A 25441-nucleotide genomic window follows, 5' to 3' on the forward strand; every position below is an offset into this window, starting at 1 on the left:
TAAGGCAGTACTGAGTTGTAGTTTAGACTTAAGTGCATTTCATTGATCAATATATCAGTGAAATATCACAATGGTGATGAGTGTTTTTATTCTTATTTTGGGGAGATGAGAGGGGAGTGAGTTGGGTTCACTGGTATTTCCTTCCATTTTTCTGGTGAGGAGTAGTCTTACTGGACCATAACTGATGGTGGAGTCATTAGGTACAAAGCACCAAGAACTCAAATACCCCATTCCTGTTAATGCTTGTCCTGCCAGATTGCTGGCGCTGTGGAAGAGAAGTAAAAATTATTTTTTTTAAGTGATTTACCTAATTATATCTGAGATACTGCTGTAGGAGGAGCACAGCTTGAGAAGAACATTAGTGGGTAATATACTTGTGGGTGCCTGATGGTATTAATTAGTAGCACAAGTTTTTAATATTTTTAGTAAACCGTAATCATTTTACTTCCTTAGCAGCTTAGCTGAACTTTAATTAAATTTAAAATGTTTTCTATTCACTTGATCACACTTGGCTTTCACTTGGGAGAGTGTGGTTAGATAAAGCAGTTCTGTTTGTCACCTGCTAAGGGTTACTTCCTGAGGCCTGAATGAGGAAGGAGCTGCCCTATAATAGTTGGGGTGGGTAGTGAATTTTTTAGAAGCTGTCTTCAAACCTGGATCTTACACATTTTTAAATTCAGATTTTTCAGGCTGAGGTAATGGGATATAGACTGCTGGATGCCCTAAAGACTGGGTATCTACACCTGGAAAAGCCACTGGGTACTTACCCTGGGGCTGGAGTGCCTGGTCTGCTGCAAACTGCTTCTTGAACTGCTATACTCCCTAGCCTAGACTATTAATGTAAATGGAAGCTGAAGTAATTTTACTTTTAATACTCCTGTTGTGAAACTTCATGGCAGTTTAAGTTTTATTTCTTGGGCACTAGCAGCCTTGGGTTCATTGCAAATGTGTTAGAGCCATAATGGAGTTAGCAACGAGCACAGGAAAATTAACTCCATCGCCGTGACTGCTGGACTGGGCGCTGGGTGGGGCAGTAGCATAACTTTTTTGCATATTATAAGCTCTAGCCACGTATGGATCTTTGCTTGCAGTGAAATGGAAGCTTGCCTTCAGCAAGGAGGCCCTGAAGGGTGGAAGTGCGGGGCACAGCTTTGGTTCTGGTCAGCCTCTGACATGGCAGCCTGGGTGAAGGCTGGATGGCCTTGCTGGGGCTGCCGGAGTGTTACGATTCCTTGGGAATGATACCTTCCTTCTCCTAAGGTTATTGGATTTCTGCGGTTTATTCCAGGCTTCAAATAATTCTTTGAAGCTGTGAAACAAAATCACTTTTCATTTCAGTGTGAACCTTGGTCGTCTCATGAAACCAGTAGTGACAAGGGCTGGTATGCGTGGCATTTGCATCCCAGCATTTTCAGTTTCTATATTAGATCCAGAATCTGCCCTACAAATGTTATTTTCTGCTGTATGCTGTCATAAATGTTCATTGCTGTTCTTTTGGCAGAATTATTAAGGGGTTGAGAGGAACAGGCCTATCAACAAGGACAGAACAAGGCATGAATTTGTTTGTATCCCTTTAACACCTCCAAGTTTCAAGATGGTCCTCTCAAATCTCATAATCCATTATTTTGTGGAGTCCACATCTCTGGTTAAGCAACTGGATAACTTCGCCACTGCAGTGTGTTTGCACGCAGCACAACTGGAACCAGAATGGCAGGCTGAGTGTAATGTCTTGCAGTGCTGGCAATCACACAGAGAAAATAAGCACCAATGGTTCAGTTTTCCATGATGCAACTTCTGTGGAAGATCAAATTATCTGTTGGGAGAAGATCAGTCTCAGAATGAAGTAGCAATCCTTCGAATATACAGTATGCTATGCAGTTTCTTCCTATGATAATTTACTTCTCCCCCCCCCATTTCAAATTTGAAATGTATAAGCCCTGTGGTTTTCATGTCCAGATTGGATTCCCAGGTCTTTGTTCCAAGTTGCTGCAAAACCTGGGAGTCTTCATTCTAATGCTTTTACAGTTGTTTTGATGCACTGCAGATTTGAAGTTGTTCTTGTGCTTAGTAGAACAAGATCTATGTGGTGGTTCTTGAGGTTACAGTTCCTGTTACTCAGTGCTTTCTGGAGTGACACTTTTGTTGTCTGGGGAGGAGTAAAGGAACTGTGAACCTCCCTTTCCTCTTCTTCCTCCTCCTCTGGGTAACATACACTTGTGGATAAAAGTGAAATTGTATGTAAACCACTCAGTGTGTTTTGCAGAGTATTTACCAAGTATTTGCAGCTGCTTTGTGTACATCTTTGCAGATAATTCCCAGTTAAGGGAAACTTCATGGAAGTCTTGTATTGGTTTGAGTTTTTTAAACTTCATTAGATTAAATATATTACTATTATGAAAGCCATTGCTTATGTTCCATGTTGGACAGCAGTGCTAATATTTTGTGGATTGTGAAAGGTTGTATACTATTAAAAGTTGAATTTCTTTTATTTACCAGTTACAAGTTGTGCTTGTGAATTCAGCTGGAGGCTTGTAAGGTCATCAGAAACACACACCTGGCAGAAGCATGGGAAAAAGATGAAATACAGTTTATTTCATCTGTGCCTCTGAAAATGTTTAGCTTGGAAGGAAATGTGTATGATTTTCAACTCAAGATAACAGGGTTGACAATGGGTAGGATTTTTGGTGATATTGTGTAGGCTTCTTCTGTAATCTCCTGAGTGAGCTTTGGGCAGAAATTACTGTTTCAGAAACTTGTATTTCCAAAGATTTCTTGTCCTGAAACTTCCCATCCTTTTACACTCTGTCTTGATTGGATGTATAAGTCCAGACTGACATGCAGATTATGTGCGTAACAGTTTCATTCCCTCGACTTCCCTTTTTTCCCTGCCTACTGCTCAGTTATTTGTGTGCAAATAAATGTGCAAACTCCATTTCAAAGTAAAGTCTATTAATTGGCAGATTTTGTATAAGTATCTTGTATAAAGTATCTTATTTGTGAAAACAGGTGTTTAAGATGTATTTGTTTTGTAGTTGAATCAGACACCAGTTATCACAACATTGCATTACAAAATTATACGTCTTAAAATAAATTAAATGATTAAGTAAATTCATTTCACTGTCTATGATCAGAGGGGTGATTTGATTTTTTTTTTTTTACTGCCTATGTTCATACGATTTTTTTTCCTGTTATTCTTCCTTAGGTGGAGAATCATGAATTTCTTGTCAAGGCTTCTTTTGATCCTAATTTGACAGAATTAAGAGAGAAGATGAATGAACTGGAAGAAGAAATGCAGTCCTTCTTAAAGAGTGCAGCCAAAGAACTAGGTAGGGTATGAAACTGCCTTTGATTCTTACCTCCTTTGAATATGTTTTGAGATCGTGATGAAAATCGGTATAGAGTAGTTAAGGGATATTTCTATTATTTTATTATTAGCTTGGGTGACTTTAATTGTTACAGTACAATCTGTTGAAAACTGAGTGATTTTTCATTTATAATTTGGCTGGTGTTTTTTAAGTATGGCATTCCAGAAATTATTATGTATGTTACAATATGATACATAATTAATTTTGTAGAACTGTAACTCATCTAACTCTTGGCCAAGCCTAATTCTATTTTGTATTGTCTGAGGACATGCATTTGAAACTCTTCTCCCCTCTGTGCATTCTCCTGAGTGTCCATTCAGCACATGCTAGTTTTCTTCTGAAGTTCTTTGCAAAATGCAATGTGTAAGCAAATGAGACATTTAAAGAATTGATTACCATATGCAAAAAATTCCATGTGCAGCTGATGAATTGGGCATTCAAAGAGCAACTTAAAAAAAATAAAAATTTAATGCAAATATTGCAAGGAAAACTGATAACGCCATATTTATTTTAGGTTATACCGTTAAGGGCTTGCATATTTTTTAGTTGTGATTTTTTTCAGTGTAAACAAGATACCTAGGTGAAAAGAAGGAAAGACAAGATTGTGTAGGGATGGAATGAGAAATCTCACCAGCAGAAGTATGTCTTAGTAAAAGGATCACAAGACTACAGCAGGAATACAGAATGTCCTTTCAGTGTGCTATGAACGTTTTTTGCATTTCTGGAGAATATGTAGCAATACAATAATTGTGAACCTGATTTGAATATGCAGTTTGAGAGCATATCAAAGTAAGAGCAGAGAATGAATCAGTAAACTTCTGTTAGGTCTGGGTATTTCTCATACCTGTACAGAACCAAAGCAATAGAGAATGACGTATCTAAGAGAGGCTACATCATACAAACTGGGGATTAGTGAGCAGAATTAGTGCAGGCTGCAAGATTTTTGATAATACAGTTGTTTTCTTTCTTCATCTAAAAGGTTTAGAAGCTGGCAAAAGTATCAAACTGGAGACAAATTCGCAGTTTGGACATCATTTTCGAATAACTTGCAAGGAGGAGAAAGTTCTTCGTAACAATTCAAAATACGGAATAGTTGATACACAGAAAAATGGTGTGAAATTTACTAACAGGTATGAGATCATCTTTCAAGCCTATTGTGAAAGAAACAATTGTTCCTTTCTTTATAATTATGGTGATAAACTGGTTTCCCTAAAGCTCGAATAGCTGAATTTTCACCTTTTTAATTGGCTCACAGATTGAGATATTGAGCAAAACTGGCATGAGGGAGGAGTAATCATACAGTTTCTGTTAAAAGCTGCATTCTCCATTTACTTTGCCAACTGTTAGCTATTTTTGGTCCTTTGACATGGGCTAATTTCTCTGTTTTAGCTGCTGTTAGTAGCATAATTGCATTCACTGTGAATATTTATACAGACACTTTCACAAGCTGCAATAGGAAAAGAGCTATTTATGTTTATCACCAAATATGACATGTAGCAGTTTGCTTGTTACCTCTTTTTGCTTCAAATTGCACTGTAATTTCTGTTGATCCTGTGTATTGGACTTCAATTCTGTGGGCCTATAGATAAAGCTTTTTGAAAATTTCAGTCTTCCGACTAATTGCATTGATGCTGTTTCAGTGTCCTTTTGTCTGGAGTGCAGTCCTGGCATAGGTCCACCAAGCAAAAAGTCTATACTTTGGCTGAATTTTTAGCTCTCCTAGAGCATTATAGAAGGAGCAAGGGCTACCTCGGTCATCAGATGTCTCTCCTTCTGTACTTCATTGTTTTTACACAGAGCAAACAAAATAGAAAGGTGCATATGCAGAATCAGGTAATACCTTGGGTTGAAAGCAATCTCTTGAGGTTAACTGGTCTAACCTCTCAAAAGCAGAGCCATCTTGAAAATTAGATCCTATATCACAGTTAGATGAGGTAGCTCAGGGCCTTGCCCAGGTGCCCATCCTTCAAACATCCTTCACAATCTGGTGGGATGCAAGTTTCAATGCTGAACCACTCTTTGTGAAAACTTTCCTAATCAGGTCTAATGAGAATTTTCCTTGCAGAAGCTTGGGTTTTTACTGTGCACCTCCAAGAAGAGTCTGGTGCCTCTCTTCCAGGCTGACTTCAGATTCTCTCAGCCTGGGCAGGCATCTCGCTCAGCCTGTCCTTGTATGCCAGGTGCTCCAGCTCCAAATCTTTGTGGTGGCCATATGCTCCAGGTTTGATGTCTCTTACACTGGGAAGGCAAAACTGGAGACAGCACTGCAGATGTGGTCTCACAAGGGCTGAATAGAGGGAAAAATTATTTCGACATACTGGCTACGCTCTTCCTAGTGCAGCCAGCGTGGACTTGGCCTGCTCTGCCTCAGGGGCACACTTCTGGCTTGTGTTCAGCATCTTGTCCACTGGGTCCCCCAACTCTTCTATGAATAGCTGTTTTATAGCTATTTGGACACCAGTCTGTGCTGTTGCATGGAGTTGTTTCATCCCAGGTGGAGGACTTTGCATTTGCCCATGTTGAAATTCTTGTCCACCTGTTTCTCTAGTCTGTAGATACCCAAAGTGACTGGCAGCCCTGTCCTCTAGCGTACTGACAGCTCCTCTTAATGTGGTATTGTTCACAGCCTTGCTGAGAGTGCATTCAGTCCTATCATTTAGGTTGTTGATCAAGGCATAAATAGTAGCAGCCCCCTGTACCAACCCTGAGAAATGCTGCTAATAAACAGCTACTAATTGGTCTTTAATCTCCTGACAGGTTTGTCTGTCAGTAGCAGGTCGAGGAGAAAACTAGTCTTTAAGTCTCCTGTGTGTATTACTTACAGAAAGGTGAAAACAGCAGGGATAAATTGTACAGTCTGTTCAGGCAAACCATGCTGTTATCGCTGTCTGTATAACAGTTCCTGCTGGAGTTATCATCAGAGAATGAGTTTGAGAGGTCTTCACTGACAAATATGTACAAGGAGCACTGCCTGCAGGGCAAGGCTGGTTTCAAGCCAGTGCTATTACTAATAATGTCTGTTTCTGTTAATCACTCACTTTCATAGTAATAAATCCTTTGCTTTGAAAAGGAGGGCAAACATATTGGTTCACGCTAACCAATATGTTGGTGTATTTCGCACCAGTTTACTTAAATGAACAAAGTGTAAACCTTAATTGCATTTTGTTTTAACATTTAGTCAGAAGATATTTTTTAAAACAGTTTTTTTGATTCTAAATATGTTATGAATCTAAATGTAATTATGAAGCTAGGCTTTTCTGTAACTGAGAAGATAATACTTAGAACCTCTACTGTAAGTGTCATCTCTTACTTTCCCTTAGGGAAGAAAACCATGGATCACTAATAAAACAGACTTATCTGGGCTTAGTTAAGTTATAGTTGCTTCTGTACTAGAAGCATAAGGCTGACTTCTGCTTGGAGTGTGGGTGCTGTACTTGGGTCTGTTTCATATTCAGTCCTGTGTGCTCTGTGTTCAGAGATGAGCTTGAGAAGAATAAACGCTTGTTTAAAGTCTCTTGATTTCAACTCACCTTATTTTGAAGACTAGAACCTATTCTTAGTGATAAGAGTTCACTGAGGTTTTTATCATGCCTTCAGCTATGATAAGCCTCTTGTAGGACTCTGGGCTAATTACACAGTTGCTTAGCAGCAGTTCTCCTCTGTCAGTTCTATAACGTGCCACATCTTGTTGCAAAATGGCCAGAAATTCAGCTTCAGGAGTAAGACCTTGTCACATAGCATGTCTATAACAAACAACTACTGTAAGATTTTTAAGAACAATGTGTTCAGAGATGTGAGAATTGCTGGTTCAGCCCTTGTGTGTGATCTTCAATTTGGAATTAATTTTACTAATATTGTGGTGTGGATGAATCATAGATTAGTTGTTTTGTGGTCCTTGTGCTGAACCTGAGTGTTAAAACAGGTGGGGACAACTGGTATTGACTTATAGATGAGTGGGCCAGAAGTTTGGCATTGTACCAGTGAAGACAGAACATCACCGCTTCTGAACATTGTGGTTTTCTTCACAGCAAACTGAGCTCCGTCAATGACGAATACATAAAGAACAGAGAAGAGTATGAAGAGGCTCAGGATGCAATTGTTAAGGAAATCATTAACATTGCTTCAGGTGAATATGTCAATTTTGATGTGTATCACAGTCTGGAATGCTAGGAGGACTTGAAGTTACTTTGTAGGTCCTTCTATAGAGAAGAACCGTAATATTCCCCAAAGAATTAGTGTGAAAAATTTGGCTTCTAGTTGTTGAAAGTTTGAAATATTTTGTCTTCTGTGGTCAGACCCTTACCTAGCATGGCTACAAATGTGAAGTTATGGGGTGTGTGCAAATGCTAATCCCATAAAATGATCAAAGATATGCCCATAAAGGCCACATCTATCTTCCACCTATCTCCCTGACTCTGGGCATCTCCACCCAAATGGCAGACTAAGTAGAAGGCAGAAGAAACAAAGGACAACAGAGAACTGAGGGACTAGGACCTGACATCTTTGAAAGATGGTGAAGAACAAATATTAGTATGCAGTATAAGATCAAGTTAGTCATTGCTTATATGGTACAAGAAAAAAATTACTGTTTTCCTAATTAATTTCAATGTATTTTGCTCTTAGATTGCTTACAGGGCATTCTTCACTATCCTTCACCAGAAGAAGAGACATTGGGGAATGTGGGCTAGAAGATTCTGTAAATATTGCTTCTCTGAAAGGCACTAGTATCAGCAGAACAAATCTTAGTACTTTCAAAGATAGAGGTGGAGAGTGAGAGCACTAATGAAAATTAAGATAGGAGTAAATGTTTTAAAGATTTTTAAAAACCTCACTTTTTAAGCTGAGGTATTGATATTTGAGTGTGTATTAATTTATGGTGGAAATCTTCATAAGCTTTGACCTGTTGTCACAATAAGGAATTTGCGAGTATATTGCTTGTTAAATTTTGCTTTTTTGTATCTTGCTAATTTTCCAGCAGTGTGTTTTTGTGTGTAGCATACTAAGGTTTATATATTTATGTGGAAAGCTAATTGGTTATTATATAGCAGGATTAGCTTCAATATGCCATCTAAAAATACCTAGTATGTTTAATAAAGTCTTATGCTGCTGCCTAAAGCTTCTGTGGTGTGCATAGACTTACAAGTGTACATGTGTAGTTAAAAAACATTTTTCTTCCCTAAATGGAGGCATTTTAATGAAGAAGACTGGATTATGTGTGTAATTCTTGAATGAAAGTGACTTTAAATCCTCTTAACGATCTATATCTAGCCAGTTCAAGAGATGATGCTTGAACAGTATATGTACTTTGTACAGGTAGGATTCTTTCTGCAGGTCACTGCTCACCTCTTCTGACACATGCATCCTATTTGCAGGTGTTTGATGCTTTACCTCTGTAAAGTCCTGTCCTTCATTCCTTTCACTGAAAAAAACCCTAACTCCAAAACTTAAACTAGTCTAGTTGTCTGGTATCACAGGCACTGCATCTTACAGACCCTGCTGTACTGTCATTCACATTAACATAAATGGTTGCTGTGTCTGAATTGTCAGTGCTGTGTCTCTATTGTCTTTGCTTGTGTGAGCATCAAGATGCAGTATGTTACTGAGGAAGGAAACTTACTGGATTTCCAGCCATCTTGCCATTGTGAGCATTTGCCTTCCTGTACCAAGATAAACTGTTTCTCACCTAGTGTTAAAGTAGAACAATCAACATGGCCTTACCTCTTCCTTTTCTCAATCTGAACAAGTCCCCTTTGTAGTCAAAGCATGGAAACCTTAGGATTACATCTTTAGACTCTCACAGAACCTGATTGCTATCTTGAATAAAATCAACTTTCAATGCAGATGAATTAATTTTATGGGCTCAATATAAGCTTTAAGATACTTTTTCAGCAAGAACAAAAAAAATTTCTTACTGTCCTGAATTCGTGTGTATCTCTAATCAAAAACAGGTTATGCAGAACCAATACAGACAATGAATGATGTGATAGCTCAGTTAGATGGAATTGTCAGTTTTGCTCACGTGTCAAACGGAGCTCCAGTGCCGTACGTCCGTCCTGTCATTCTGGAAAAAGGACAAGGGAGGATTGTGCTGAAAGGTGCCAGGCATCCTTGCATTGAAGTGCAGGATGAAGTGGCCTTCATCCCCAATGACATTACATTTGAGAAGGGCAAGCAGATGTTCCACATTATTACTGGTAAATCTTTCTGTTCTCTTTTTTATTTGTTATTTACGCTTTAAATGTCTCGTGTATTTCCAATAATGATGTCTTTAAAAAACCAAACCAACAACAAGCAGAACCAACAACCCAATACAACTCTGTATAATCAATTACTCTAATCAGCAAAGAGTGAGCAGCTAGTGAGTTTCTAATTGTATGGGGGATAAGATTTAGCTCTGGAAAAGAAAGGAGGGTATTTGTAAGCTATTGGGTTTTTTATTTAAAAAAATAAAGTGTCCACACTGTTCTTGTGAAATATTTCCTTTGATAATGGATATTCTACATGTTTATGCACATACAGGCATATTTCTCATCTTCCAAACTAATAGTCATGGAGTTAGTTGTTATAGTGCACTCTTTGGAAAAGGTGATCACTAATATAGAAATAGTCATTTGAAGAGAATAGGGAGGCTGTTAGGACAGTAGGAAATAAGAAATCAGTTCTTCCTTAATGTATGCATTCTTTGCCTTAGTGAATGTAACTCCACAAACCAGGCAGCTTCAGGAACTGGAGAACCTGAACTTAAGTGATTTGGAAAATTCCACTAGGCATGTTATACTGGTAGACACATAGGCACCTTCTGTGGGCAAGATTTTAAGCAGCCTCTATGTTAATGTTTTCTTTGTTTAGTATTAAAGTCAATTTTAAATGCGAAACACGTTTCAATGACTGTACCCTTTTTTCCCCTATTCTCTGGTGTAATTAAGATATTTTTACTACACAGGAAAAAATATTTTTAGTGTTTATAGATTTAATTGAATTTTAATTTCCACTCAGATGTCCTTGACATACATTCTGAGTAGCAGAGATCTGAAATTAGAGAATTATTAATGAACATTTTTAACATAATCAAAAAGAAAAACTAAAAATCTGAATAAATGCATGGTAACATGCTTGTTTTTCTGGTTAGCAAAAGCATAAAATTGGTTTTAATGATGAGTTTTCTGGAAAATACTTTTAATTATTATTTTATTTGTACTTCAGTCAAAATGAACTTCTTATTATCTGGTTTTGCTGATTCAGAATCCCTTCAGATTGTAATTTAAATCACCTATTAGCTTGTGCCCAGTCTGTAACTGAGCTATTTCATTCTTACAGACAGATTGTTGTTTGAGGTGAAAGCAAATTATTTTCATTTTTAAGCAGCAATACTGATGGCTTAAAACCAATGATTAAATTTAAATAATTTAAGGTTTGTACATGTGTTTTAGCTGCTTATCCTTCTGAAAAGTCCCGAAAGTTATGAAGCCCCCTAATGCTCTCCAATCACATTCCTTTTATAAACTAGCATTCAGTAAGATATGGAAGCAAGCCTTAGTAGTAGTGGAGCTACTTGTTGCACCTCTTAGGCAAGTCTGCTAATCTTTTCTTTCAAGAGAGTAGTAAGTTTAAATTCTTTGTTTCAATTTAAAGCCTGTTCTCCTTTTATAAGAACTGCTGAATTGTAAAAGATGTTTAATTCATTTGCAAAACTTCTTCTTCAGGCCCTAACATGGGGGGAAAATCAACCTACATCCGACAGACAGGGGTGATTGTTCTTATGGCCCAAATTGGGTGTTTTGTACCATGTGAGACTGCAGAAATAACCATTGTGGATTGTATCCTGGCTCGGGTGGGAGCTGGAGACAGTCAGCTGAAAGGTGTGTCTACTTTCATGGCTGAAATGTTAGAAACTGCATCAATCCTTAGGTGAGTCCTGTGCTTATTTGATTTTGCTGGTTGGGGTTGATGGGAAAGGAGGTGCCCTAAGAAAGATGAATTTAAGATTTCCTTTTGTGTTGGATCTCGGTGGAGGATCTCAATTCTTTTTTTTTTTTTTTTTTTTTAGAAGGCTCATAAGTTCTTGAAGTAGCTTTCTGTTTATTTCAGTGGTCATACGGAGCTGGTATCAGGAGGCCACAGTCTAAATGGGACAAAAACTAATTTGAAATTATCTCTGTGCACTGTGTAGATAGGAAAGGTCTTACGCCTCTTTTATGCTATGCCTCTACAACATAACTTGTGATACTCCAATATCCAGAGTTCATGCTGTTCTCAAACATTATTAAATGCTCTTGTGTTTTTAGGACAGCATCTGAAAACTCCCTGATAATCATTGATGAGCTGGGAAGAGGAACTTCTACCTACGATGGCTTTGGCTTAGCATGGGCTATTTCTGAATACATTGCCAGCAAAATCTGTGCTTTCTGTATGTTTGCTACACATTTTCATGAACTGACAGCTCTTGCTGACCAGGTGCCAACAGTGAATAACCTACATGTCACTGCTCTGACCAGTGATGACACACTGACGATGCTTTATCGTGTCAAGGAAGGTAAGACTGTAAATGGTGAAGAGGGTAAACTTAATTTCACCCTGAGAGAGGAAAAAATCATAATGGAAAAAACATTTTAAAAAAATTAATCTTGTACTCCAGGCTTAGTGTTTATAATAGACATGTTCTTCTCTGTCCATAGAGAGTGTGTATGGCAGGAGCAGTGTCCCATATGTGAACACAGTTGGTGATGTTGATGGTTATTTGTTAAGACTTCTAGATTATTTCTGCCACTCAAGTCAGTGCTTTTGAGGTCAATCCCTCTCTGTTTTTTAAAGAGCAGGAAGAAGGTTTCCAAAAGGTTATTTTCTGTTTTCCAAAATCATCTATTTTAACCTGCTGATAGAAAAGACTTATGTTCTTTAAACTGTTCTTTGAAAAGAAATGAGTGCAACTTGAATGTGCTGACAGTTTTCAATAATATCTATTTCACTGTAATAAGACTTAGTCATTGAAGAAAGATGTTGCCCAATTTATGCAGTAGTTTGATATAGGAAAAATAATCTGTTTAGTTTTTAGCAAATGGCATCATAGTAAAACAATAAGTAGCCTGTTTTGTAAGATAAGTCAAATGTATTTAATAAAAATCCTTTAGTGAATCCAGTTATTCCTTTTGGTATTAAATTAGACAATTTTAAATTAGGTATAAATTTAATCTGTTAGCCACAATAAGCAGTTCCTCCTGCTTCTCTGTATCCCCAATCATTTGTTCTTGCTCCTTTCAGGAAGAGTCTATTTATGCTAAATAAAGCAGGGCTGTATAACTGTGACTTGCAAAGTATGGTCATTTATGTCTTTCTAAGTTAGTTGTAAACTCTACAGTGATTTTGTTGTTCCTGTAAGAGCTTTTAAGTCAGGTTGCCAACTTATGGAGTGAGATTCTGATTTAAAGTGTGGTCAGAGTAATGTTACTCTGTTTTCACTTAAAAATACCTCTTCATTTTCCTTTTCCAAGTTTCACAATGAAGGAATGAGTCAGGTGACACTCGAACATGGTTATTATAGAACACTGTGGCTATACTGGATCTGATCAACAGCTTCCCTTGTGGAATGGTTTTGTCTCAAATAAGGAATAACTATTTGAGGAGTTAGAGTACTATATTTACTAAGTATCATCCATCCTCCTTAAGGTTAAGGAGCTAGTCCTTGTCTTGTATATTGAGTCCTGGAGACTGATGTTTACTTATCTTTTTAGTTTAAAATTTAACCTTACAGGTACAATTGCTGAACTTCATTCCTCATTTTAAAAGCTGTTTTGTCATGTTGACATAATACTGAATACTTGCTTTTGCTTGCCTAGTTCATCCTGATAGCTCTGCTTTTCGTGATCAGTGCATATTCAGTATGTGTTATCCTGGCGTGCTCTCTCATATTTCCCAATTTCTTTAGACAATTTAGAACTTTTCACCTCGTTCCTTTTGGCATATATTGTTCTGAAATGAATCTAATATGCTGTCCAATTACTAATTTTTACTGTTATGCTTTTAAAGGTAATTTTTACAATCTTCACAGGCTGTCACCATACCATTAAGTGTCTTTAGATAATTGGTAAATGTGTTTTTATTGTGTCCTGAGCTGAGCCTCACTCAAGTAGTACTATGCTAGTTTTACTCCTATGATGTTACTAATCAACTGTTTCTTACTCATTTCTTCTGGTTTTAAATCCATGACATTACTTCATTTCTTGCCCTTTGATTATTTGTATAACCACTTCTAATTTTGTAGTCCCCTATGGCTATAGTCTTGCAATTTGCTGTAAAGCTTGGAGACTGCTCTGAACAAGGGGAATCAAAGCATGACCAGAAGTACTGCTCTCCTCTGGTTTTACTGAGAGTTTGCTTAAAGCTGGTTAGACTATCTCCAGCTGCCGCAGTCTTGTTTAACTCTGTGTCCTTGTCTTTTGAGATCTTTAGTCCTTAGAAATGGCCTCTGTTCTCCTTTCTGTTCATATGCTTTTCCTAGACAATTGGCCAGGCTTTGCTTCTGAGTCCAAAGTGCCATGGCCCCGGTACTCAGCCTGTTCCCATGGAGAGGCAGTGTCTGTGGCTCTTTAGTAGTTTGCTGTTTCCCATCTTCTCCAGCACATGTTGAGCTCCTTCCACCAAGTGAATGCTCAGAGCCCTCTGAGTGCCTTGCTCAAATCAGTGCTTAAAATACGACTTAGTGTGGCATGGGAACTGAAGACAAGTATAGTCATAAACTGCTGCAAGTGTACATTGAAACTCTGAGTGCTTTCAATGCAGCGAGAGCTGGCAATGTACAGTATCTTCAAACACGCCATCTTTTTTTAGGTGCCTTATTTTGAGTACTTAGGTTGGGGAGGGAAGTAGTATACACTAAATCTTAAACCTTCTACCTTCTAAGTCCTTTGGAATAGCAACTCTTATGATAAAAAGTAATATTCCCCAGATAGCTAAGTGAATTATCTTTTTTCAAAACCACCCCCTTTCCCCCCCCCTTTTTTTTTTTTTAGCCTGTATTAACTCACCCATTCTGGTCCTGGTGAAAACTCTAGAAGCCCAGTATCATATTCTTCTTCAATCAGTTTTGCTGGCTTAGTCATACACGTTTTTTCTTGTACATGCATTTTCAATCCATTTTCTAGGAAGTGCTATTGAGCATAGAGGCACAATAGTTCGTATCTATCTACTTAAACTGCTGTCAGATGAGATACAACATTGTGAAATCATCTTAAAATACCAGGTCTCAAATTGTATGTCTTTCACATAAGTTTTCGCATTCAGTGATGTGCTCTTTCCCTTTTGGAAGAACTGTGTTCAGGCAAGGATGTGAGTCTAAGCAGCTTGGTTACAGCTGTGTTTTGAAACAAGTAACGGGTTTCATGTCATTTGAAATGTATAGCAATCTGAAATGCATGATAAGGAACTTTTATATAGTATTTTCATCCCTGTCTTCATGCTTCAAGAGTGTGACAGAACCATGGGAAGAGAAGACGCAGAAAGTACTGTTCTCAGGCCTCTGCTCAGGATTCTCCAAGCAGAGACCTAAGTTAGCCTTGTGTCTGGGGAGGTGTGTGTTTTAATATAAAATCAAGAAGACTTAATTTCTGCTTTAAAATGTTAATTTCCTTTAAGAAACCTGAGATTACAAGGGTAATAAAGCAAAAAATCTAAATGCTAAGTTTTCCTTTACCTGTTCTCCTGTTACCCAGTATTTAATGGATGATTAGTTAAGTATAGTTTTACATGTGTAATTCATTTATTCATAACTCCTTGCTGGAGACCAGAATTAAAAGAATGTAGTAATACTTGTGGGTGGCCATTCGGAATTATGGTAATGTAAACAAATGGAGTTGACAGATTGTATCAGACGGCTTTTGATATTTAAGTGAAAATTATTTTATGTAACTGTGTATAATTGACATATTTTGAGCAATTATGAGAACTTCTCTTTCTCAACCAAATGTTATAAACAGTGTATTAATTGAAGCAACTGTAGAGTTAAAGTTGAAAGGTTTGATATAATTAAAGACAACTCCCGGAGACCGAGGAGTTACATTTTCCTGATGCAAAGGAGGAGGACAATGATTGAGGATGCAACATTTGTAATATTTCTATATATATATACACACACACGTACATATATATATGTATTCATGTAAATATAAAAAATGTGAGAGATACATTAAAAAGGTGTTTTACTGTATTCTACAAACTGTGATGAAGTACTGTTATTAAAAACTGTTATTTGGTTTCATTCAAGTACTAGAGGGAAATTCTTTCTGCCTGGAGAGTTTTCCCTTTCTACCTGAAGCGCTTCTGGAGCTCTGCAATTACTGCTCTGAAAGAGCATATTCTTTAATCTGTGTTATTGTATATAATTCAAAAGGTAAATAAAAAATTGTTGGGAGAACTAAATGATGTCACACACTTAATTCTTCAGAACAGAGAACTATTACAAGTTTATTCATATAATCTCTGCATAGCCATATTATATCTTGAGAATTCTTTAATGTTTTTTTTTTTCCTCTGCATTCAGGTGTTTGTGACCAGAGTTTTGGAATACATGTAGCAGAGTTGGCAGCTTTCCCAAAACATGTGATAGAAAGTGCAAGAGAGAAAGCACTGGAGCTGGAGGAGTTTCAAAATGTTGGCAAGTCCAAGGAATCTGAAGGAGAACCACCAGCCAAGAAATTCTACAGAGAAAGAGAGGTTTGCTATCAGGAGTGGTTTTCAAAATTTGTTTATCTGGAATACCCCAAGCAAAATAATTTAAGGATACAGATTCTCCCAAAGCTTAATGATGATTAACTATAATCTCATTTTTCCATAACCAAATGTTTTAGCTATGAAGTTCATTAAGGAGTTGGAGATGTTCAAGGATAGTAGGGTTTGGCTTAGATTCAAATAGAGAGGCAAGAATTTTATCTAAACACATAGACATGACAATGAATCTAATTTTTTCTAATTAAAGAATAATGATTAGCGGTTAGTATGATTGACGTACAATGGGAGTCATACAAAGGGACCATTTGGGGTTTTCTTTATTTTCCTGAACCAAGTCAGAATTTTGTGTTCATCCCTTTTGTTGGCTACTTAGTCTGTATGCAGTGTTTCTGGGGACTTAAGTTACAGCTTTTGTTTTAATTGTTGATTATTCTTGGCTCTGCAGGTAGGTTGCTTGTGGTTTTGCTCTGCCTTATTTGAGGGCTCATTAGCATTGATTTTTTTTGAAGCTCAACATGAGCATGTTCAGATCTGTTCACAGTAAAGAAAAGCTGAGTACACAGCTTTCTGCTTTGTGCCCTTCCACCTCCCATCAGTACTGTGTCTCGCAAGCTGATCATATCAAAGGACATGGCAATTTGGTCCTGGAATGTCCTATTTACAGATGTCATAAAGTTCTTCTCATTTCATATGTGAGAATTTTAGCTTGGTTTTCTACTCAACTGAGAAGTAAAATGCTCTTGGCTTTGCACAGGCTTCAAGCACAAGTTGAGGAAACCCACATCTCAGTGTAGATCTGGTCATGTCTACATTGCATAATACTGATGTGTAAAGTCATTGGAGTGAACTCGTTTTTTCTCTTCTTCCTTCACTTTCTCTTAAAAGAAGTTTCATTAACATTTACTCTAAAGGAAAACAATAGCTTGTGGGAAGCTTTTTCAGAATAGCCTGTGTTGTCTTGTTGCTGGATTAAGAGTCCTTACAGTGACATCTGTTGCAGCCTCTTAGGAAATCCGTATGTGCTTTATGACTTGTATGGTTTTTTGCGAGTAGGCAGGCCCTCCTTGTGGCATGCATATCAATTTGCTTACAGATCTTAGTTCTGTGTCTTAGCAGTTGGTCTGAAACCTCACAGCCTTGTAACTCATTTATCTTCTATATATCAGTGGCAATCTTGGCAATACTCCAGTATATCATAGAATCACAGAATAGTTTGGGTTGGAAACAGCCTTAAAGATCATCTAGTTCCAACCCCCGTGCCATGGGCAGGGACACCTTCTGCTAGACCAGGTTGCTCAAAGCCCCGTCCAACCTGGCCTTGAACACTGCCAGGGAGGGAGCAGCCACAGCTTCTCTGGGAAACCTGTTCCAGTGTCTCACCACCCTCACAGTAAAGAATTTCTTCCTCATATCTAATCTAAATCTACCCTCTTCCAGTTTAAAGCTGTTACCCCTTGTCCTATCACTATTCCCTGATAGAGTCCCTCCCCATCTTTCCTGTAGGCCCCTTTAAGCACTGGAAGGCCACTGTAAGGTCTCTCCCTTGATCTGCTGGTCACGTTTCTCTTGATGCAGCCCAGGATACAGTTGTCTTTCTGGGCTGTGAGTGCACGTTGCTGGCTCACAGTCTGTTTTCCACCCACTAATACCCCCAAGTCCTTCCCCTCAGGGCTGCTCTCAATCCACTCATCTCCCAGCCTGTACTTGTGCTTGGGATTGCCCTGACCCATGTGCAGGACCTTGCCCTTGGCCTTGTTGAACTCCATGAGGTTTGCAGGGTCCCACCTCTCCAGCCTGTCCAGGTCCCTCTGGATGGCACATCCCTTCCCTCCAGCGTGTCGGCCACACCACACAGCTTGGTGTCATCAGCAAACATGCTGAGGGTGCACTCAAGCTCACCGTCTGTGTCGCCAACAAAGATGTTAAACAGCATCAGTCCCAATATCGACTTCTGAGGAACACCGCTTGTCGCTGCTCTCCACTTGGACATTGAGCTGTTGACCACAACTCGGAGTGTGACCATCCAGACAATTCTTTATCCACCCAGTGGTCCATTTGACGAATCCATGTCTCTCCAATTTAGAGACAAGGATGTTGTGCAGGACAGTGTCAGATGCTTTGCACAAGTCCAGACAAATGATGTCAGTTGCTCTTCCCTTATCCACCAATGCTGTAACCCCATTGTAGGCCACCAAATTTGTCAGCCATGGTTCTCCCTTAATGAAGCCATGTTGGCTGTCACCAATCACCTCCTTATTTTCCATGTGCTCTAGCATAGTTTCCAGGAGGATCCACTCCATGATCTTGCTGGGCACAGTGGTGAGACTTGCTGGCCTGTAGTTTCCCAGGTCTTCCTTTTTTTACTTCTTAAAGATAGGGGTTACATTTCCCCTTTTTCAGTCATCAGGAACTTCACCGGACTGTTATGACTTCTCAAGTATGATGGATAGTGGCTTAGCCACTTCATCTGCCAGTTCCCTCAGGACCTGCAGATGCATCTCATCAGGTCCCATGGACTTGTGCACCTTCAGGTTCCTTAGATATGACATGTATATCTGGATATATGGAACCCTTGAAGTGTTATTCCATATCCAAAGCACTTTCTACATTTAAAAAGTCTTTGCTCTAGATAGAGGCTGTTACCTGTTACTTTATTTTCAGTTTCAGAGGTCTACTGCATTTGTCTCTGTCTCAGTAAGTGGATCTGATGTTGTGGATGAAGAGTCTCTGGTTTGTCCTGCCTTTTAGTGCCAGGAGGTTCCCCCTCTCCTCAGTTCCTCCACTATTACCTTTCTTTTACCAGCTTGCTAGGTATTGTGGTGAAGTATTTTTCAGATTAGTTGGATCTGGCTGTGTGGTCTTAATATGCTGTAAATTAAATTAAGGTGGCAAACATTTCTGACAAATACAGCATCATGTTTTATTCTTGGATATTTCAGTAATACATATTTCATAAACTCTCTAGGCAATAGAATGGCATAGCTTTTAGCTGTCTTGCCCAGTCAATTTGTCTGCCTTTTCCCTCTAAACATGATGTTAAAGAATGGTATTACATTTCCAAGTCCTTTGGACACTTCTCCACTGAAAGCATCCTGCATTAGTCTTATATAAAAAAACTTTGTGGTAGAGCTCTAAAATGCAAAATGCAGAGGACTAGACAGAATTTTGTATTCTGTGCAAATTGTTTTTAATACAAGGATTCTGAATACTATTCATTGAAATGTTTGTTCTTGCTATTCAATTCAGATTGTTTAGAAGTTCCACTTCGCCTGTTTGTGTAAAAGCATATGTGTAAAGCTTAATTATCATCTGTTCCCCTTGGTGACGGCTGCTCTCCGGTTGCTTGGTTACAATTTGTTCGTTCTTTTTGCATATTGAAACATTGGTTTTGATTTAAAATTCCTCCAAAAAGTAACTAGTTTGGGTAATATGGCCATTCTGATTGCTAGCAATCCTCACCTGATGTGGTTGCACACTGGACTTAAATGTGGAACACGTATAGGAGTTTTCAGTGTTAAATATTGTATTTCTGCTGATAACTGATGCTTTTTGCTCATGGATTGAAAGGGGAAAAACTCCTGATAGAGGTAAAACTGGATTGTTCTGGTGTTGAGAACATGATAGTGAGTGCAAATATAGCCACGGTTTTTGCCTGCAAAAAGTTTTGGGTGATGAATAATACTGTACCTTTGGGGAATTTGGAAAAATCCTGCTTGCAATCCAAACATCCTTTTTGTGTTTTTCTTTTTTTCCTTCTCCCTCCATTTCAGGAAGGTGAAAAGATAATTCAGGATTTTCTTTGTCAAGTGAAAACATTGCCCCTGACAGATATGTCAGAAGAAGACATCAAAATCAAGCTGAAACAGCTGAGAAATGATGTGTTGGCAAAGAACAACAGTTTTGTGAATGAAATCATTTCCCGAACGAAATTTACATCATGAAAGGCGTGACAACAGGATACAGCTCATGAAGCATGTTTTACATTACAAGAATTACCATTTTCTTGTCTTGTAGCTTTTATACTTTGATACTTGTACTGATTTATGTAGACTTTTTTTTTCTTGGTTTGTAATTATTTTGTAAAAAGTTCTGAGCATATTCTGTGCCAGACTCTGGCTTTAGTTGTGATCATTGTGTCTTTTTAGAAGTTTTCAATAAAATGCTTTTTCAGTATTGAGAGAATTACTGACTGTACAAACAAAATGCATAATATTTTACCAGAAAAGTATGCTAGAAAGTATCACAATCAAGATGGCATATAGCTACCACAGCCTTGAAAAGCAACAGCGCATACACAAAATCTGTCCTATACCATGATTCTTTTTTGTATGATACAATTATGTTAATTCAGAGAAGTTTTGGTAACACTGTATTAGCTCTCCATTAGAAAAAAGCATCTAATCCAAGCAATTTGTCATAAAATTTTTGCATGTGTACCTGTGTGGAGCTTGGTGAGAGTGGGGGTGGGGGTACAGCAGTAGAGGGGTTTTTTTTTGTTTGCTGTGTGGATGGTAATGCTCAGGTCAAATACACTATGGGCCTGCTCTTTTGTGCCTGAGTGGCAATAACTCTTGCATATTTTGGTGGCTTTGTAATGTAAGCAGAGGCAGGGGTGAAGTTACAGTTTAACTGGAACTTCTGAGTTGGTTCTGATTTGTGAGGGCTGTATGCAAAGAGAGAATGCATTGATTGTTATCTAATGTACTTCTTGCACTGAGACAGTTTGAAAGCATCCAGATACAAGTTTGTATTCTCCTTGAAATTTAGCATTTTAAATTGTAGCTCAAGAGCACTTTACCTATATTTAAAACTGTCAGTGTTGAAAGATTAATGGGAAGAGGTGTTTATCGCATGAGATTGTAGGAATAAAACTGCTGAAGATGCCATGCAAACTCTTGCTGTGCTCGGAGATTGCATCAGTGGGTGTATGCTGGGGACAGCAGTGCTGCTGTTAAAGCTGTGCTATAGCTCGATGTCAGGGATTAATGTGTTGCAGTGGTCTGCATTTTTAAATGTTCCAGCAATAGTCATAAGAGGTGTGTTGTTCATCTTGCTGTTGGATTATGTTTGTTTGTAGTTAGTGCCAAACTTGGGCATACTATGTATACTTCTCCACAGTAAAAGATAAAGGCTTGTCCAAGAGGTTTGGGTTCTGCATAACACCTTTTTGGTCTTTAAATTAGAATGCATTCGACTTGTAACGACAAAAATAGACTTGCATTTACGAACAGTACAGTTGATACATGTGTTCAGTAGCTGTGTCTGGAGAAGTGTGTGAATGGAAAAATCTGTTACATAAAGTAATGAAAAATATAGCTGTTCTTTCAAATTCAATTGGTTCAAGCACAAGCTATCCAAAAATACAGAATTATACATAAAATAGACAATGAGAATAATTTTAGAGGATCAAATACTGCAGTGACACACAACTTGCATTGGATCAAATTGCTTTAACTGTTGCTAGAAACAGGCAGTTTGTGTAAGGGACTGGAATGGCTGGTACTTACATGCTCTTCCTACATATGCTGAGATATCTGTGGTTTGATCAAAGATGCCCCTTGCTTGGTCTCTTGTCCCTAACTGTGGGAACAGGCATAAAACCATTGATGGTTTTCTCTTGCAGGAACTTCTCTGTTTTCTCCTGGACCCTGTGTGAACTTTCAGTGTCTGCAGCACTCAGCCAGGGAGTTCCTCACTGAGCTGCCCACCTGCAAGAGGGACCACTTCTTTGTTTTGAACTTGATTTCTAGTTTCATTCAGTGCCTCTTGCTTTTATTGTTTAAGTGTTGACTCTTTCTACTCTGGTGGTGCCTCAGTACAGCATGTCTGCAGTATGCTGAGGAAAGGCTGCTTTTATTTTTTTATTGCAGTTGGAGGCTGATAGAGCTGCTCCTGTGTGACCAGGTTACTCATCCCTGAGGGTGAAAGCAGTACTTGTGGGCATAACTCGGGAGCGATGGGGTACTCTGACTGGACCAGCTCCAGGCAGCACCTTCTCTATGCTTCAGAAAGGGAGTTATGCATCTGCAACAAAAAGGGTTCAGTTCTTCTCATGCCCTTCAACACTCACAAGGAAGAAAGGTGCAAGTTAATGGGATTTTAAGACTCATACTTTCACCTATTTTTTCTTCTACACTACACTTCCCCCCCCCCCGCCAAGTGTACTGCTGCTGCCGGATATAGGCAAGAGAGGATCAGGCAGAGTTTAGTCTCCATATGTCAATGCTGCTTGCAAACTGGGTTACAGGTAGTGTGATTTCATGTGAGCAGGAGGATGGCTATTTTTGCTAGTTCCAATTTAGCTTTTCGTCCGGAAACGTACCTATGAGACAGGAGCAATTCCAGAACTTCTCTTATTATTACAGAGCTGTGCCAGGGATGAAAGATTATCAAAGCTTCAGAACAAAATAATGTAGCTATTGAGGAGCAGTGAGGCCACTTACTGTCAGCCTTGAATAAAGACACAAGTTTCTCTTTGCTCACTCACTTGAGAAAGCTTGGCACTGAACGCTTACTGCAGGTGTGGTCTTTTTAGTCTGTGCTGTTACTGTTCATCTAGAAGGCTCTTTGAACAAAACTGCATTAGATGGAGTAAAAGGGCAGACATGATCAAACACTGAAGGAATTCTTTTCCTTTGAGCGCTTTACCCTTTTAGTGATCAGTAGTTCAACCTATTTGTGTGCAGGAGTGCCTGGTAGCCAGCCTGATGAGAAAATGCTGGGTTTACTTCTTGGGTTGTGGTCAAAAGCAGGTGACATGCTTGGTGGTCAGCAGGCTCTGGTTAGGGTTGGAGGACCTGGGGATCAAGCTCACAAATCCAGAAAGGATGGCCTGCTGGGTCTCGGACTGAGCTCTGCCTGTTCCTACTTGCAGCTGTGCAAGTTCATCTGAAATAATAACACAGCCGGTAAGTGGCTCAGTGTCTCTTTCCTCAACTGGAACTGAGGTAGTTTTGGAATCAGAAATGGCAGGAACATGACTGAGGTGAGTCCTTGCCCACTGGCAGGTGCGCTGAAGCTGGCTTGAGGAGACTTTCAGGCCTCTGAGAGAACTTCAGATACCTGCTTATGAGAAGCAGACCCGTTACTGGCCTGTGCTTTGATGAACATAAAGACTTTGTGCTAGCTCTTAGTGGATGTAGCTGTTCTGGCTTGATAGCCACTCTAATCAGCTGGAACTGCTCATGGTCTAATTTTTTCCATATTTAGGGACGCCTGTGTGAGAGTTCATTGCTTTGCTGGAGGAGATGCTGCCTTTGCAGCTCAGCTGAGGTCTGAGATTGTGTGAGCAGTTTGATCTAATTTGGTGCAAGATTAGGATGACAGTTTTAACTGGTTTTCATGGCACTTAATGAGTTTTCAAATACAGGGATAGTATGTAGGCTGAGAGATTTCTGTGGCTACAAACCAGTGAGAATTGGCCTTACTATTCTACAGTGTGACAGATTTACTTGAAGAATCAAGGGAGAGCAGTTGCTGCTCTGTATCTGAAGTAGCGTGAGGTCATGCATTGAATGCTTTGCATTTCGCTGACCTGAGAACAAGGAAAGCAAGCGGCCATAGGAGTCTGAAGCTTTAAAAGGTAGTGGGAGAGATGCTGTCATCTCTGTGAGGTGGCTGCAACTCTTGCAAGGAGAACTTGTCTCTTCATGCTGCTTGTTTGCTGAAACAGCCTTGTTTCCAGTTGTATCTCAGATGTTCCTGTTCCTCTCCCTGCCTTGCAGTCACCTTTCCTGCCCTGTTGCCTTTCCTTCCCCTATTCCTGCCATGTGTCTGCACTGTTCCTGTACCCAGGAGAGCACCTTGCATTGCTGTCATTTATGTAGGTGTGTCTCTTAGCTATCAACGATGCTTGTTATCCTTTGCATGGACTGGGACAGGGGTAGATACATCCCTGCATGTGCTGCTTTGACAGTCAAGTTGAGAGGGAGCAACCTCAGCTGTTGAAGAGGGAGGTGACAATTTTTAATCGTTCTCAGTGGCAGCCAGGTCTTACTCTCCTGACACGGTGTCCCCTGCTGCCTGGATTAACAGCAGTGGCTGTAACTAAAGGAAACAATAAAGCAGATGGCAGATTATGTTTGCTCCAGCAGCTGGAGCAAGTAGTGCTTTTCTAGAGATAAGAAAATGTTGCTTTTTTGCCATCGTGGAAAAAGGTACCTTGGCACCTGGGTTGAGCTGCTGGATGCTTGTGGCAGTTTTCATAAGGATGTAATTGTTCTTGTAGGGACAGTTGGAAAGCTGAAAACAGCTGTGCTAAACAATGTAAGCTGATGGAAAAGCTGGGAGTACATAGCCTGTGTTTATGAGAACATTTCCCCTGCTGATCCACCTGTTTCTGCTGCATACTGCAAAGTCATTGCTTGTCAGGGCAATGCTCTCTCATGGGGGGCAACTTTCATTTGCCCCCCCCCCCCCCCCCCCCCCGAAAGGAGACAACTGTTCCTTATGTGGGTCACTGTGGGCTCTGGCGGGGGGCCTTGACTGCCATGGCAAACAGCAGCCCTTTAGCCTGAGCAGGGAGGGCTGCAGCAGATCACACTGGCAGTCTGGTCCCATCTCCAACCTGCTGCTGGACTGTGCTGTGGAGGAGGCAAGAACCTGGGCAGCACTCCTAAAGAGTGTCTGTGCCAGCTTGAAGTTGCTGGTTTACACCCTGAGGGATGTGGATTTTTTTCATGTTGAGAAGTTGAAAGAATATCTTAATCTTCCCCTCGCCTGTACCTTCCTATTTGTGCATAGAAATATGTAAAACTTCAGGAAAATGTCCATAACCATGGGCTTTAGACCAGAGCTTGTTGGTCTTGTCAGCACACCCACTGGTTCCCCTTGTGTGGCTGTTCCCACACCACTGTGATGCCTCTGACTGCACAGTCCAAGCTTGTAAGCATCTCTGCACCCACCCGACCCTACCCAAAGCTGCCCAGGGACCCGCTGTTCCTACACAAGTACAGCTGGGCTGGCACTGCGGGGAGCTAGAGCCAGCCCAGCAGACATGGCCATGTGCTGTACCTCCTCCCCAGAACCTGTGGTTTCAACACCAGAACAACTCTCCAAAGGATCAAAACTGTATCTGTTGTCACAACGTGGTCCCAAGCCTTGCAAGGAACAATGAGGTGTGTTACCACACTGCAAGCCTTGCAGATTTTAGGTGATGATTGGAAATGCCTGTTAGAAGGAATTCGCTTGTCCCTGGATATTTCCAGTAACTCTTCTTGTGCCTTTCTGCTGTAGGTTGTTGGTGACTTAAATGTCCCTTCCTTGGTTTTCAGGGTCCCAATGTAATGGCAAATAGTTTCCTTACACTTTGAAGTGCTAATAAAGAAGGTAAAAATGAAAATCAAGCTTCACATCGA

The 25441-nt window shown here is 39.6% G+C and overlaps 1 protein-coding gene across 3 annotated transcripts in view; it reads left to right on the forward strand.

Annotated features, from left to right (window-relative positions):
* Positions 1-20536, forward strand: part of MSH2 (mutS homolog 2) — a 55990-nt gene extending 35454 nt beyond the window's left edge. Inside the window, exons 8-15 of one of the 3 annotated variants that reach the window (XM_074897380.1) lie at positions 3203-3326; positions 4345-4495; positions 7394-7491; positions 9314-9559; positions 11069-11273; positions 11651-11898; positions 15898-16070; positions 19856-20536. In XM_074897380.1, coding sequence (XP_074753481.1) covers positions 3203-3326; positions 4345-4495; positions 7394-7491; positions 9314-9559; positions 11069-11273; positions 11651-11898; positions 15898-16070; positions 19856-20026 — 1416 coding nt within the window. In that variant the 3' untranslated portion in view covers positions 20027-20536. Of the gene's footprint in view, positions 1-3202; positions 3327-4344; positions 4496-7393; positions 7492-9313; positions 9560-11068; positions 11274-11650; positions 11899-15897; positions 16071-19855 lie in introns of those variants that run through there. The other 2 variants (XM_074897379.1, XM_074897381.1) reach the window with 2 other exon arrangements.
* Positions 20537-25441: the final 4905 nt, after the last annotated feature.

Source organism: Athene noctua, chromosome 1, assembly GCF_965140245.1.
Source record: "Athene noctua chromosome 1, bAthNoc1.hap1.1, whole genome shotgun sequence".
Classification (NCBI taxonomy): Eukaryota; Metazoa; Chordata; class Aves; order Strigiformes; family Strigidae; genus Athene; species Athene noctua.